This window comes from Mauremys reevesii, unplaced genomic scaffold, assembly GCF_016161935.1.
Source record: "Mauremys reevesii isolate NIE-2019 unplaced genomic scaffold, ASM1616193v1 Contig64, whole genome shotgun sequence".
Lineage (NCBI taxonomy): Eukaryota > Metazoa > Chordata > Testudines > Geoemydidae > Mauremys > Mauremys reevesii.
The window spans coordinates 269,608-285,280 of record NW_024100878.1 but is presented as its reverse complement, the minus strand read 5'-3'; the positions used below and the strand labels follow the sequence as shown (position 1 = coordinate 285,280).

Sequence of the window (15,673 nt, the reverse complement as noted above, 5' to 3'; positions counted from 1 at the left end):
AGACTTCTGTACTTGCATTTTAAATGGATACTCTCCTGACATTAATGCCATATGGTCAGCAGCACAGGAAGCACACAGCTTCTTTTCCAAGGTGATATATTCAGCAGCAGCAAAGCAGTTAAGCATGCCTAATTTGTCTCTTTTTTCAGTATTAACTGTATAAGAATGACACAACCCTTACCCTTGTTTACCTTTCACCACAGTTCCTCCTCTTGCATTTGATTACATTAATCCAACCAGTTTAACTGGATTTATCTTTGCAAGGTGCTGCACCTTCTCTATTGCTCTACTGCTAAATATTTTTCCTTTTTGTGTGTCTTCTTCCAAGCACTTGAGAGCAAAGACTCCACAAGGACTATGTGATATAACATTATTTTGGATGTTGCACATGTGAACGTACAGCTGTCTGCCTGTAATTCTGCACATATACAGTACCACAGCATGTCAATAGCGATAGCACCGAGGAGGACCTTCAGGACCGAAACAGAAGGGTCTCTCTTCACTTGAGCTGAAGGAGAGCTCCTTTCAAGTAGCAAGCTGTTACAGTTCCTCAGGCTAACCATTAGAAGCAGACATGATCGCATGCACATCACATACTAGCTACAGGAGTTAGAACAGTGATACTCAGACTGAGGCTCGGGAGCCACAAGTGGCTCTTTAATGCACCTCCTGCAGCTTTTTGCAGCACATGATATTAAAAACACTGTGTGATTTAATTATTAATCAGTCTAAGTCACTAACCAATCAGGATGCTTTTACTGTGTTATTAACCAGTTGTAGAATACTTAGTTATTTTGCTATGAGAATCATAGGCGCCGACTTCACCTCTTTCCCGTGGGTGCTCGACCTCACATCTGCCCCTGGCCCCGACCCTTCCCCAAAGTCCCTGGCCAAACTCTGCCCCCTCCCTGCCAATATTCCAATTCCTTCCCCAAATACCCGCCCCGGACCTGCCTCTTCCCTGTCTCCTCCCCAAGCGCACCACGTTCCCGCTCCTCCCCCTCCCTCCCAAAGCATGCTAACACTGCCAAACAGCTGTTTGGCGGTGGCCGGGCGGGAAACGCTGGGAGGTAGGTGGAGGAGCACAGACGCGGCATGCTCATACGAGGGGGAGGAGGAGGTGGGGCAGGGAGTGAGGGGAGCTTGGCTGCCGGTGTGTGCAGAGCACCCACTAATTTTTCCCCGTGCGTGCTCTTTTTCCCCATAGGTGCTCCAGTCACGGAGCACCCACAGAGTCGGTGCCTATGGTGAGAATAATTATATCTCTATGAGCAAGCGTGTGTGCGTGTGTGTAAATGAAACAATTAATTCACACAACTGCGGCTCTTTTGGGTAATGCTGATCGTTAATTTGGTTCCTGAACCACTGAGGTCTGAGTATCACTGAGTTAAAATCACATGCATCCAGGCACTCAAACCTAGGACTGGATTCTCCGGCCACTGTGTCACATTCTAGCAGAGACAACTCTCTCATCTCCTGTGCCAATCACTCCCACTCAACCCCACTGTAAAGACTCATAGACTTTAAGGCCAGAAGGGACCATCATGATCATCTAGTCTAAACTGCACATTGCAGGCCACTCCTGTAATAGACCCCTAACCTCTGGGTGAGTTACTGAAGTCCTTAAATCATGATTTAAAGACTTCAAGTTACACAGAATACACCATTTACACTAGTTTAAACCTGCAAGTGACCTGTGCCTCGTGCTGCAGATAAAACCAGGGGTCTCTGCCAATCTGACCTGGGGGAAAATTCCTTCCCAACCCCAAATATGGAGATCAGTTAGACCCTGAGCATGTGGGCAAGATCCATCAGCCTGACACTACAGAAAATTCTTTTTTGGTAATTCAGAACCCTCCCCATCTACTCTCCCATCACTGGCCATTGGGGATATTTGCTTTTAATTGCAGTGTAAGCCTACCTTGAGAGGGGGACAAAAGTGGCTTTTTGAATTCTGGAGGTGGCTGGGGACTATTGCTGTGCTACCCATACTTCCCATGGAGCTGTCCAACAGCATGGAATAATCAGAGCCCAGTGCATTCTGGCCATGTCTCCTCCCAAACCCAAAGTGCTCCAGCCACGCCTCTCACATGTCTATGCCATAAGCAGAGCAGGGGGTGGCCTACGTTTTTGTGTTTTACACTCATTTTTCACCAGTGTAAATATTGTTGAAAGGTGCAAGGCAGTGGAGAATCAAGAACAAAGGAACTAAGCACATAAGCAAAGTTACTAACGTATCATTTGCAGTGTCAGATCCTTAACCTTTCAGAAGATTGCATTGCATTTTGGGAGAAGGAAGCTTTAGTTTTCAACTTTTACAGCCCATGGCTAGTAATATACGTGCTAAACCGTTTGTACTTTTCCTTTCAGATTTTCTGGGAACATTTTAAAACAGAAACTGCAATTTTCAAGATTCAATTTTTGTGTTTGGCAGTTGTTGAGCTCTGGTGCAAACAACTATTTTTGTACAATCAGAACTTAATTATTTTATTTCCTGAAACTGGAGTACATTCTTTATTATCTAAACATACATGTGCCAAATAGCTACACAAGGCATGTTTTCTGTAATTGTGAATAGTCACAATGAATTTAAATACAAAATATTTGTCCTTAACAGACCAGTTTATTCACAAAAGTTTTTAACACCTGTGACCTTTTAAATTTATATAGCTACACTAGTCAAACAGTGCTATTATGCAAGAATTGGGGATCACAACACAGTGGAGAGAAGCATCATCATCATATTTATACTACTATTTGACATGTATATCTATGGGGCCACATACCCGACACCTATTCTTCTGGCTACATTTTGAAAAACCATGCAGTTACCATTGAGGATGACAAATATACATAGCTGAATTCATTCTTACTGAATGCTCCTTTCTTGTGTGTTTATTTCTGTTCATCTGGCACAGGATGAACATTACAGGTGCTCTCCCAGAACTGTTCCATTCATTTGATTTTCCCTTACAGGACAGGAAGGGTTCTCCAGTGGTTAGAGTGCTAGTGTGGGACTTGGGGAGAATCGGGTTCAGTTACCTTCTCTGCTACAGACTCTGTACCTCAGTGCCATATCTATAAAATGGGGATCATAGCACTACCCTGACTCACCAGCATCTTGTGAAGATAACACTAAAAGACTGACAGGTACTCAGGTAAAAGGGCCATATAACTATCACGGATAAATCACACTTATTATCTATCTATTTCCAGTGTTAAAAAGCCTTCCTGGCCTTTATAGCACTATCTAAACATCAGTACGGCTACGTTTTAGTCACAGGTACTTTTAATAAAAGTCATGGACAGGTCACGGGCAGTAAACAAAAATAAAAGTAAACACGGGAACCGTGGCCAATGGGAACTGTGGAGGCGGTGTCTGCAGGAGGAGGCAGCATGCAAAGCCACCTGGCCACGCCTCCACCTACGAGCTGAGCAAAGGGGATGTTGCCGTTTCCAGGGAGCCCCTCAGGTAAGCGTCACCCAGAGCCCACCTCACCCCATCCGTGCCCCAACCCCCTCCCCCTTCCCACACCCAAACTCTGCTGCTGGTGGGGGATGAGGGCACAGTGGCCCAAGACTGACCCAGCAGAAGCTGATGCGACTGGCACAGGGGCTGCCTGAGCTGCCCCTGAGCCAGGCGTACCGGCCGCTGCAGAAGTCACGGAGGTCACAGAAAGTCATGGAATCCGTGACTTCTATGACAAACTCGCAGCCTTAAACATCAGACATCTTTGCTGAAGACTTCTTCATAGACTTTTCTTTGGGCTTCCCATCCCATTACAAAACATTCTAAATACTGGGCCAGATTTCTCAAGTTCATGACCCCTCCAAAGTTATGCCAGGAATTAACTTGCTGCTTTATGTTTCACCAGAGGTTCAACAGTACACTCTGTCCGTTTCTGACACTTATACCCTGAAAATTAGTCTCATTGTTTGAAACGTGAAATGTGTTTAAAATTCACATCCCGGTCATCTCTTCATTAGTTCTGAAACCAACACATACGTTTAAAGAGAAAACCTTACCCATTTTCCAAGCAAGGCTCTTCTTTCTTCAAATACCTGTTTAAAAAAAAATCACAGAAACACAAACACATAGAGTGATTCAGTATGTCTCAGGGAAAAAACTCCAGCTTGAAAAAGGATCTACGTAGCCTGTAAAACATGAGTCCTCAATACCGCCATCTGGTCCTTGCAGGGAAATTCTTATACCGATATGGAGTCCACAGAAGTCAATAGGATCCACATGGGTCCACATATTCCATTCACATTGATCAGGGCCTTAAAGGGTTCATTTGACAGTTGTGCCCTTTATTCATTTTAGGGCTTGTTTTTTTTAGTGAATACAGTGCTCCCGAGAAGCTCCTGGGAGACAGACCTCAAGACCTCTCTTTGTCGCCTCAATAGCTACAGCCAGGCCAGCAGCAGTTCATATTTCCCCACATGGCATTGCCAATGTGCCCCAACCTTACGTCGGAGGGCCCACCCTTAGGGGTAAGAAAGGAGCCCAGTCTCCATGGCCCATGCCATCCACAGCCTCTGAAGAGACTACCACTCAGAGGCACAATTAGTGGCAAGTGTAGTGGTGGTTTTGTGATGTGGGCATTTATCCACTAGGACACAGACTGAAAGCATCAGACTCTTGCCTCTATCACTCAGGAGAGTGCAGTGGGAAGTAGAGAATACAGTAGCTATTGTGTCGTAAGGATCAAAGAGGAGACGCTCATTCACTCAACTCACAAGTGCACATTGAAACAGTTACTAACCATAACTAGGAAAATATTATTCATCATTGCAAACTCCAAACATGTTGTTTTGGCAGCCAGCAAGAAAGGCTCCTGCAGAGAAAGACAATATCCGTGCTGACATTTGGTACAGTCCAACTGTCAACCCTAACTCTGTCTCTCTCAGCAGGGGTGGAAAAATGGCATTTCTTTTCTTTGCATGTTTCCAGTTATTATTTGTTTTGTTTTATTTGCACGAGGCACTTGGCAAAATAATAGGCCCTCTAGTAAGCTTTTTATTGGCTCAACTTTGAAAACATTTGACACAAGAAAATGATATATAGTCAAAGATCTAAGTTTTGGTTTAGAAAATTTAAGTGAAACAGGGGAGTTATTTCATAGCTGAAAGCAATGTTAATGGCCTCTGATCAAAGAAAGATACCGTGTTTGCTTTCAGTACTCTTAGGAATACAGCTGAGCCAACTCTGCCAAGAAGCTCTGCTTATTCCAGACATTTGGAAACAAATTACCAGAAATCAGTATAATTGTCCCCTGGCTTCCCGTCCTCTTCCACATCAGGTTTGAGCTTCTTGTCCTTTCTTTCAAGGCTTTGCATGACTCTGCTTTATCTTTACTCTGATCTTCTCCCACTCCTGTCCCTCACTGCCTTCTTTACTACAAGTCACCATCCTAAGCATTTCTTTTCTCTTCTCCAATCTCTTTCTACTTTACCTCTTGAGGTTCCTTCCAGCCCCACATTTCTATGATTCTATCATCAGGATTTCTTCTACTCTGCCTCTTAGGACTCGAAGTCCCTTTCTCTTCTCACTCTGATCCCTTTTAAAAGTGAAGACATGATCAGAAAAATGACTACATAAAAATGGCACTTTCTCTTTTGACAGATCTGCTCCCTGTGTGTACTGAGAGTAGTATCTGTTGGTTTTTGTGGTCATAAATATATTTTTTCTATTTTTCCTGTGTCAGCCTTGCAGAACCAGCACAGGTATGGGAAAGCAGATTATATTCTGGAACGTTATCAGGGGAATTCTTAACTAAATTCTAATGAAAGAATATTACTGGTGATGATGTGTGTGAGAGCCCAGCTGCACTTGCCCCAGATATAGCTGGTGGGGTTTGAAATTAGGGACCAAATTATTTTTACTCATAAACTGGGCACCTCCTTAAGACTTCTAACATATCTGGCACCCTTGGCGGCAATCTCAGCAGAGTAGCCCCACACCACGAACCTCTCTGGTCCAAGATGAAGCACACTGATCGTTTGGTGAAGCCTACACTGCCCCTGTCTGTGCTGTACTTGTTCTGTGGCTCAACTGAAGACTTCGGTCCCTAAGGATATCAGTCCAGCACCTTAAACAATTCAAAGACATTTGTAGTTTTAAAGTAACCCAAGTGGCAAGAAAATAGAAGAAAAGACACAGGGAATTCTATTTTGAAAGTTTATGCACAATACAGCATAAATTAATATTACCAGGCTAAATCCTCCAGTCTTTAAACAATTATTACTGATTCCTTACTCAGGCAAAACTCTCAGTGACTTCCATGAGATAAAGGACTTGAAGATTTGGCTCATCTGCAGTAGAAAAATCTACCTTTAAATAATAGGATGGATTCAAACTATGGACTATATCATTCTTGACTGACTTGCATTAAAGTTTCCTCACATGAGTAAGGGAAGCAGGATTTGGCTTATATCTGACTCAGCTGTATGGGACTTACCTTGTCATTCATAAGCTGATGGTTCAGAGGTGTCCATGTGCTCATCTTGGTTTGCAGTTTGGGGCCATCCATGGTTTTGGGAGGTGCAAATGCCATCAGGAATGCAAGACTGCAGGCCACCCTGATATCCTTCTGCAGACGAGGCTACAACAATTAGAATAAAAGACCAGCATTATTTCTGTGATGCCCCATTGCAGATGCTAAAGCACATGTTAGTGACAACCATGAATATAATCAAGAAGGAATGTAGAAGTGCCATGGCATAGCAATGAGTCAAGTAAAACTCTTCCTCATAAACTTGAACCCTGCAAAGTAAAGTTAACATTTCTTATAGAAAAGGACAATTCTATGGTCTTAGAAGCTTTTATGATAAGATTTACAGATACACAAAAGAATATCAAGACCTTTTTCCATAAAATCCAGTTGGCAAAGCTGAATGAAGAAGAATCACAACACTTGGATGCTCAGATTTTCCCTGTGGAAATCCTACAGGCCATTCAGAATCCACCAATATGCACAGCATCAAGCTTATCTATCTTAGGGCATGTCTACACTAAAAACTTAAGTCAACCTATGTTAGGTAATTACTGTGGTGGTTCATGTCCACTCTGCCCTCCTTCCATCGGTGGTGCATGTCCTCACCAGGAGCTACTCCACCAATTTAAGAGGGGCTGTGGAGGGGGGGCTGAGAGCCTGGACTCTCAGCTCCGAGCATAGCTCCCCCTGGAGCCGGACTCCCCTGGGGCTCCCTGCCCAGGAGCTGCCCCGAGGCTCCCCGCTCCCAGACGGGCTCCCAGGTCTCCACTGGTAGCTTGGGGGCATCCCCTCCAGCTCTCAGCTACCCACTCCTTGCTAGGTGGCTGCTGTGCTCCCAGCAGGGAGCTGGGAGCCCTGGCAGCTGCCGGGCTCCTCATGGGGAGCAGGGAGCCCCAGGGAAGAAGCCCTGCTGGGAGGGAGGAAGCCAGGACCCCAAGAGGCAGCCATAGGCGCCGACTTATATGGGGCTCTGGGGCTTTAGCCCCATGAATAAATCCCAGGCAGGGGCTCTGCCCCACCAATATTTTTTCTCCCCTGCTTCGAGCGCCGCTGCCGCCGCCGCCACCAGGGCTGCCCAGAGCCCTTTAAATCCCAGCCGCGGCGGGGAATCAGAGGGCTCTGGGCTGCCTGCTGCAGCGGGAAGCCCAGAGCCCTCTGATTCCCGGCGGCGGCTGGGATTTAAAAGGCTCTGGGCTGCCCGCCGCAGCAAACAGCCCAGAGCCCTCTGATTCCCGGCTGCGGCTGGGATTTAAAAGGCTCTGGGCTCCCCGCGTTTGCAGGCAGCCCAGAGCCCTTTAAATCCCAGCCGCGGCTGGGATTGAGATGGCTCTGGGCTCCCCGCTGCAGGGGGCAGCCCAGAGCCCTCTGATTCCCGGCGCGGCTGGGATTTAAAGGCTCTGGGCTCCCGCGTTTGCAGGCAGCCCAGAGCCCTTTAAATCCCAGCCGCCGCCAGGAATCAGAGGGCTCTGGGCTGCCTGCTGCAGCGGGAAGCCCAGAGCCCTCCGAGTCCCGGCTGCGGCGGGGATTTAAACGGCTCGGGGCTCCCCGCGTTTGCCGGCAGCCCAGAGCCCTTTAAATCCCCGCCGCGGCTGGGAATCAGAGGGCTCTGGGCTGCCTGCTGCAGCGGGAAGCCCAGAGCCCTCTGATTCCCGGCCGCGGCTGGGATTTAAAAGGCTCTGGGCTCCCCGCGGTGCAGGCAGCCCAGAGCCCTTTAAATCCCAGCCCCGGCCGGGAATCAGAGGGCTCTGGGCTGCCTGCTGCAGCGGGAAGCCCAGAGCCCTCTGATTCCCGGCCGCGGCTGGGCTTTAAAAGGCTCGGGGCTCCCCGCGTTTGCAGGCAGCCCAGAGGCCTTTAAATCCCAGCCGCGGCGGGGAATAAGAGGGCTCTGGGCTGCCTGCTGCGGCAGGAGCCCAGAGCCCTCTGATTCCCGGCCGGCTGGGATTTTAAAGCTCTGTGCTCCCGCGGTGCAGGCAGCCCAGAGCCCTTTAAATCCCAGCCGCGGCTGGGATTTAAAAGGCTCTGGGCTCCCCGCCGCAGCGGGCAGCCCAGAGCCCTCTGATTCCCGGCCCCGGCTGGGATTTAAAAGGCTCTGGGCTCCCTGCGGTTGCAGGCAGCCCAGAGTCCTCTGACTCCCAGCTGGGGCTGGGATTTAAAGGGCTCTGGGATTCCCGGCCAGCAGCCCAGAGCCCTTTGAATCCCAGCCTCTGTCCGCTGATTGCCCCCTCCCCAGACCCCTGCCCCAACTGCCCCCCAGAACCTCCACCCCCTATCTAAGCCCCACTGGTCCTTGTTCCCCGATTACCCCTCCCGAGACCCCTGCCCCTAACTGCCCCTTGGGACCTCAGCCCCTATCTAAGCCTCCCTTCTCCTTGTCCCCAACTGCCCCTCCTGAGACCCCACCCAACTTCCCCCAGGACCGCACCCCTACCTGTCCCCTGATAAACCTCTTAGACTCCCATGCCTATCCAATTGCTGCCTGTCCCCTGACTGCCCCTTCGAACCTCTGCCCCATCCAACTCCCCCTGCTCCTTGTCCCTTGACTGCCCCCCGGAACTCCCTACCTCTTCTCCAACCCCCAAACTGCTTACTGTGCCACTCAGACCAGTGTATCTGGCTCCATGCAGCTCCAGACAGTTGCTGCCATGCTCCCCCATGGAGCCCACAGCCCTCTCCCACCCCCAGCACCTGCCTTCCAGATTTGAACACCTCAAAATTCAGGAGTGCTCAAGCTCGGTTTGGGCAGCTTTTACTTCATTTCTCCCAATCAGTTTCCCCTGCAAGGTGCCAACTGAAGGTGTTGGAGAACAGAGAGATCAGGTGGCCTCCTAATGCCTGGAAAAGAGACAAAGGCCGGAGGAGGGAGTGTCAGTGCCTGTGCGGACTTCTGGGAAGTGCACGGTGTGGAAGGGGATGCTGTGATGCTTTGGAACATCTCCATACAAAGCCAGTCAGGACTCTGGGAGCCTCCTCTCGGAGCATACTGTCTCCAGGGCAAGAAGCTTACACCTTCCTGGGTCTGACCTCGGAGCATTCAGCATGCCCTTCCACGTCATGCACTTTCCAAAGTGAGTCTGCCAGGCTGGTCCTGGGGCAACCAGAGGTCGCTGCACCCCAACTCTGCAGTCAGATGTGACTCTCAGCCAGACAGTAAAACAGAAGGTTTATTAGATGACGGGAACACAGTTTAAACAGAGCTTGTTGGTACAGAAAACAGAACCCCTCTGTCAGGTCCATCTTGGGGGGTGGGGAGCCCAGAACCAAGTTCTGGGTCTCTCCCAATTTCCCCAGCCAGCTCCAAACTGACACTCCCTCCTCTGGCCTCTGTGTCTCTTCTGGACAAGGAGGCCACCTGATCTCTTTGTCCCTAACACCTTCAGTTGGCATCTTGCAGGGGAAACTGAGGCACCCACACAGTATTCAGAGAAAATATTAAGAACATTCCCACTTCATCACAACAGATGCAACAAAATATAATACTGTATATTGAAGTAGGCAAGTGCTGCTTCTGACTTTCCACTTTTAATTGACCCTTGTAATCTTGTGGCACTGACGCGTTGTAGCTTCATTTTATATCGGCTTACAGGGCGGGAGCGGGGGGGCACCACCATTTTGGGCCCCACCAAAAATTATACAAACCTGCCGCCTATGGAGGCAGCTCAGCCTGGCGCGGAGCCCCATGGGCCCAGCCTGGCTCTAGCTGAAGCCACCCACCCACCCAACTTTCCAGTCAATTTCAGGTTCTAGCATGGAGCTGTGCAATTGACAAGGCAGCCAACAGCCAATGTAAGTAACCCACCATGACACTGTGTCGCTGTAACTACACTGACATAAGCCCTATGCCTCTCCGGAGGTGGAGTTATGATGTCGGTGTGGTAGGGCACTTACATTGGTTTGAGCAAGGCTGTAGTGTGTACACTGACATAATTAGGTCGACATAAGCTGCCTTATGTCAACCTAAGGTTTTGTGTAAACAAGCCACGTAAAAATCAAAAGCAACAGCAAAGTCCCTAGTGGATTTTATGGAATCTCTGGGTTTTCTGCTTGGGTTATTGGTTGAAGGTTTTTTGGTTTATTTGCTTGTTTCAGGCTTGTTTCGGGTATATGCAAATATAACACTACAAACCCAGAGATCGAGCTAGGTTTTTATATTGTGCTCATTACTTTAATATCTATATGCACTAATGGCCTGATCCAAAGTCACTAAAGTCAATGGGAGTCTTTCCATTAACTTACCTGGGTTCTGGATCTGGCCTTAATTCAGTTAGGGCTAGATTATAAACTAGGATTCTGCTCCTGGGGAAGACGAGAGGAAGAATTGTATCTCAGAGAGTCACAATCTGAGCAGGGGCAAATGACGGAGTCAGGATGGCCTTAATCCCCTTTTATTTCCTTGAACGTCTGAGTGAAGGCTATGAGAATCTAATCTTTAAGGAAGATTCCATGGAGCTTATGAGAAAAAAATCATTTCAATCTACTAAAAGAAAAAGATCAATTTAAGACAGATGGTGGTACGTAGTTAAAACTGTTGTTCAAAACAATTGTGCAGGAGGATATTTCCAGCACCTTCAACCTGTGGGAAAGGGTAAAGAAATCAAGGGTCTCCAGTCTCTATACACTGTGTTTAAAAGAGGGCTCAGAAGGAGAAAATCCCTCTGCATCTTTACCTGCTTTTTTGGAGGAAACCTTACACACGTAAATGGGATCCTTTGCTGACAACAGACAGGGCTAGTCCTTCAACTGCAACTATAGTAAATTTATGACGCCCCACCCAACTCAGCAAGATTCTTAAGCACATAGCTAATCTTAAGCATGTGAATGGTCTCATTTACTTTAATGGGATTATTTAAGTGCTTAACATTAGGCATGTGCTTAAGAATACAGCTGGATCAGGGCCTTAGACTTCAAAACTTCTGGGGTAGTGGCTGTTCTTTATTTTATATGTCTACAGCAGCCAGCACAATGGGACCCTCAAGCCTGCTACTGCTAACAAATAAATCAAGTGGGTCTTTCCAATCAGGAATTATGTTGAATGATTTCCCTTGTTTTTCGATCAGTGAATGACCAAAAGAGGTTTTGCAAGAATCAGGAAGCAAATACGTTTTTTTCCCCAAGCTCCCGACGCTGCAGAGAAAACAAGCTGCAAAGATTTAATCTTCTTAAAGACAAATGTAATAACATTGGAGATACTTTTGCACTATTTTCCCTACTAGGTTATACATCATTTTAAGAAACATAAATGCTTACATTTAAACTAGCAGAATGAGATTCAAAATGGTTAAGAATTGAATGAAAGCTCCTATCATCCTGCATTTTAGTGGATTTGTTTTTGGATGTTTGTATTGATTCTGTGGCTTATGGCACTGGGGTTTTTTTTACAACAATTGGAGACCTGAGGTCAAATGTGTCACTGCACTATGTTTTTTTTATTAATTCTCTCTTTTGTGGCACCAAATAAATGTCATCTCTACTGGTCTAAACTGTAGTGTCTTTATACAAATATTTGTCCAAATACGTGAAAAGCTTTCTCTTTATCCTAAATCCTGTAACAGGCTTTAATGGGTCTGCATAAGAGCCCATCCCCCAGGAGCCAGTGGCAGGATTGTAGTCTTAGATTCTAACATTCTGAAAATTGAATAATTTCTTTTAAATGAAGTGACATTAAAAATGTCTGAAGCCCTTAATATGGTTATCGGGTGCCTGTTCTGTAAATATTTCAGTATGTTTATTTTAAAGCTTTCATGATGGCAGGATGATTTAGGACTTGTGGAACAAAAGAAAAGCTAACTCTGATACAGTATATATTGCTATCCTGCCATAACTCCAACTACTACAAAAACCTTCAGCAAACACCTTTGTATAACACTTTGCCAATACAAACACGCTCTGAAGCTCACAAGAAAAACCTTACGGAAAACCCAGTCCTGCAGTCTATCCAGTCAAGAGTCCCTTCTTTGCTTCTGAAAATGTGGCGGGATTAGCCCCAGCAGATCACCCTTTCCTTGTATTTTTCTATTTCTTTACAAATATGATGGTAGCAGAGGAGTGAAGAGAACCGGTAAAACATACACACTTCTGTCCTCGCTATCTTTTGATGCAATATGGTTTAATAGCTAGATCAGGAGACCCTCTGACAGGACTCCTAGGGTAGGTCTACACTTACCTGCCGGGTCGACGGGCGGCATTCGACTTCTCGGAGTTTGAACTATCGTGTCTAATCTAGACGCAATAGTTCGAACTCCGGACGCGTTGCCGTCGACTCCGGAACTCCACCGGAGCGAGTGGCGGTGGCGGAGTCAACGGGGGAGCCGCAGACTTCGTTCCCGCGGCGTCTGGATGGGCGAGTAGCCCGAACTAAGGTACTTCGACTTCAGCTACGCTGAAGTCACGTACCTTAGTTCGACCCCTACCCCCCCTTAGTGTAGACCAGGCCCTAGTTCCTGGTTTCTTTTTAGTGTGGACTTTCTTAAAGCAGTTATGTAACTAGATGACAGGTTGCAAAGTCAAGCACTCCAAAGTGTCTGTGTAACCTTAATTTGGCTTCCTTGTGCATTGCACTGATATAGTTTTAACCTACATGATAACATAATATTTTTTCTACAGCAGCCTGGCCTCATCCAGTGCATAGGAAGGACAGTGCTTACAATAACACTGCAGGCTGATGAAGCAGTTCAGTACAAAACAAAACAAAAAAACATGTTCAGGCAGTCATGTTCCTGTTCTGAGAGAGAAGTTAGTATCAAAGCATCAAAACAAAAATAATCCCAACCCTGGTTTCACAGATGACTGCCTTCTTCCTACACAGGCTCTTCTTTCATAGAATCATAGAATATTAGGGTTGGAAGAGACCTCAGGAGGTCATCTAGTCGAATCCCCTGCTCAAAGCAGGACCAACACCAACTAAATCATCCCAGCCAGGGCTCTAGCTGGGCCTTAAAAAACCTCTAAGGATGGACATTCCACCACCACCCTAGGTGACCCATTCCAGTGCTTCACCACCCTCCTAGTGAAATAGTGTTTCCTAATATCCAGCCTAGACCTCCCCCACTGCAACTTGAGACCATTGCTCCTTGTTCTGTCATCTGCCACCACTGAGAACAGCCTAGCACCATCCTCTTTGGAACCCCCCTTCAGGTAGTTGAAGGCTGCTATCAAATCTTCCCTCACTCTTCTCTTCTGTAGATAAAATAACCCCAGTTCCCTCAGCCTCTCCTCGTAAGTCATGTGCCCCATCCCCCTAAGCATTTCTGTTGCCCTCCGCTCTTTCCAATCTGTCCACATCCCTTCTGTAGTGGGGGGACCAAAACTGGACATAATACTCCAGGTGTGGCCTCACCAGTGCCAAATAGAGGGAAATAATCACTTCCCTCAATCTGCTGGCAATGCTTCTACTAATACAGCCCAATATGCCGTTGGCCTTCTTGGCAACAAGAGCACACTGCTGACTCATATCCAGCTTCTCATCCACTGTAATCCCCAGGTCCTTTTTTGCAGAACTGCCACTTAGCCAGTTGGCCCTCAGCCTGTAGTGGTGCATGGGATTCTTCCTTCCTAAGTGCAGGACTCTGCACCTGTCCTTGTTGAACCTCATTAGATTTCTTTTGGCTCAATCCTCCAATTTGTCTGGGTCACTTTGGACCCTATCCCTACCCTCCAGCATATCTACCTCTCCCCACAGCTTAGTGTCATGTGCGAACTTGCTGAGGGTGCAATTAATCCCATCATCCAGATCATTAATAAAGATGTTGAACAAAACCGACCCCAGGACCAACCGCTGGGGCACTCCGCTTGATACTGGTTGCCAACTAGACATTGAGCAGTTGATCACTACCTGTTGAGCCCGACGATCTAGCCAGCTTTCTATCCACCTTATAGTCCATTCATCCAGCCCAGACTTCTTTAACTTGCTGGCAAGAATACTGTGGGAGACCGTATTAAAAGCTTTGCTAAAGTCAAGATATATCACATCCACTGCTTTCCCCATTCCACAGAGCCAGTTATCTCATCACAGAAGGCAATTAGGTTGGTCAGGCATGACTTGCCCTTGGTGAATCCATGTTGACTGTTCTTGATCACCTTCCTCTCCTCCAAGTGCTTCAAAATGGATTCCTTGAGGACTTGCTCCATGATTTTGCCGGGGACTAAAGTGAGGCTGACCGGTCTCTAGTTCCCCAGGTTCTCTTTCTTCTCTTTTTTAAATACGGGCACTATATTTGCCTTTTTCCAATTGTCCAGGACCTCCCCTGATCGCCATGAATTTTCAAAGATGATGGTCAATGGCTCTGAAATCACATCAGCCAACTCCCTCAGCACCCTTTTCAGTTCCTTAGACAGCTGCTTTTATGATCCCTCCCTTAAGTACCTGTGTAAACCTGAGTTGGGAATGCCTCATCATACAGGGAGAAGATAGTATTAATTGAAAGCAAACAGAGCCCTGCAAAGCAACAGATAATCATCTTAAACCTCCACAGTGCATTGTCTGCACCAACCACAATCACCTCCTAGCATTACAAGCATTGCACTCCCAAGCATAGAAACAAATAGTAGTGGCTTCCAGCTTCAAATTGCTGCACTGCACCCCTCAAATAGCCCTGGTCTCTGGCTGTTCAAATTCAGCCTCCAGGCATTGAGCCTCAGTGGTTCAGTCCTGAGCGAAGCTTTCACCCTTCCCTTCACAAATATTATGGAGAGTACAGCACGTGACTATAAGCATAGGAATATTGTCATCGGCCAGGTCCAGCTTCCCATATAGGCAGTGCCAGCGGGCCTTTAAACAGCCAAAAGCACACTCAGCAGTCATTCTGCACTTGCTCAGCCAGTTGTTGAACCGCTCCTTGCTGCTGTCAAGATGCCCCGTGTATGGCTTCATACTTCATAAGTGATGGTGTTAAGGGGTAGGTGGCATCTCCCAGGATCACAATGGGCATTTCAACTTCCCCTACAGTGATCTGGTCTGGGAAGAAAGTCCCTGCTTGCAGCTTCCTGAACAGGCCAGTGTTACAAAAGATGCGTGCCTCATGCACCTTTCTGGACCAGCCTGCGTTAATGTCCATGAAACATCCACAAGCACCTGAAGAACCATAGAGAAATACCCTTTCCAATTAAGGTACTCAGTGCCTAGGTGGTCTGGTGCCAGAATTGGAATATGCGTGCTGTGACGGGTTAGATCACAGAGCCCC

General features: G+C 47.2%; 1 protein-coding gene across 7 annotated transcripts in view; it reads right to left on the bottom strand.

The window, feature by feature from the left end:
* The window catches only part of LOC120394543 (F-box only protein 16-like), a 49,311-nt gene that overhangs the window by 28,624 nt on the left and 5,014 nt on the right, over positions 1-15,673 (bottom strand). For 5 of the 7 annotated variants that reach the window (XM_039518761.1, XM_039518762.1, XM_039518765.1 and 2 more), the window contains exons 2-3: positions 6,462-6,605; positions 4,027-4,062 (exon numbers count right to left, since the gene is read on the bottom strand). In XM_039518761.1, coding sequence (XP_039374695.1) covers positions 4,027-4,062; positions 6,462-6,557 — 132 coding nt within the window. In that variant the 5' untranslated portion in view covers positions 6,558-6,605. Of the gene's footprint in view, positions 1-4,026; positions 4,063-5,456; positions 5,562-5,971; positions 6,093-6,461; positions 6,606-15,673 lie in introns of those variants that run through there. The other 2 variants (XM_039518764.1, XM_039518763.1) reach the window with 2 other exon arrangements.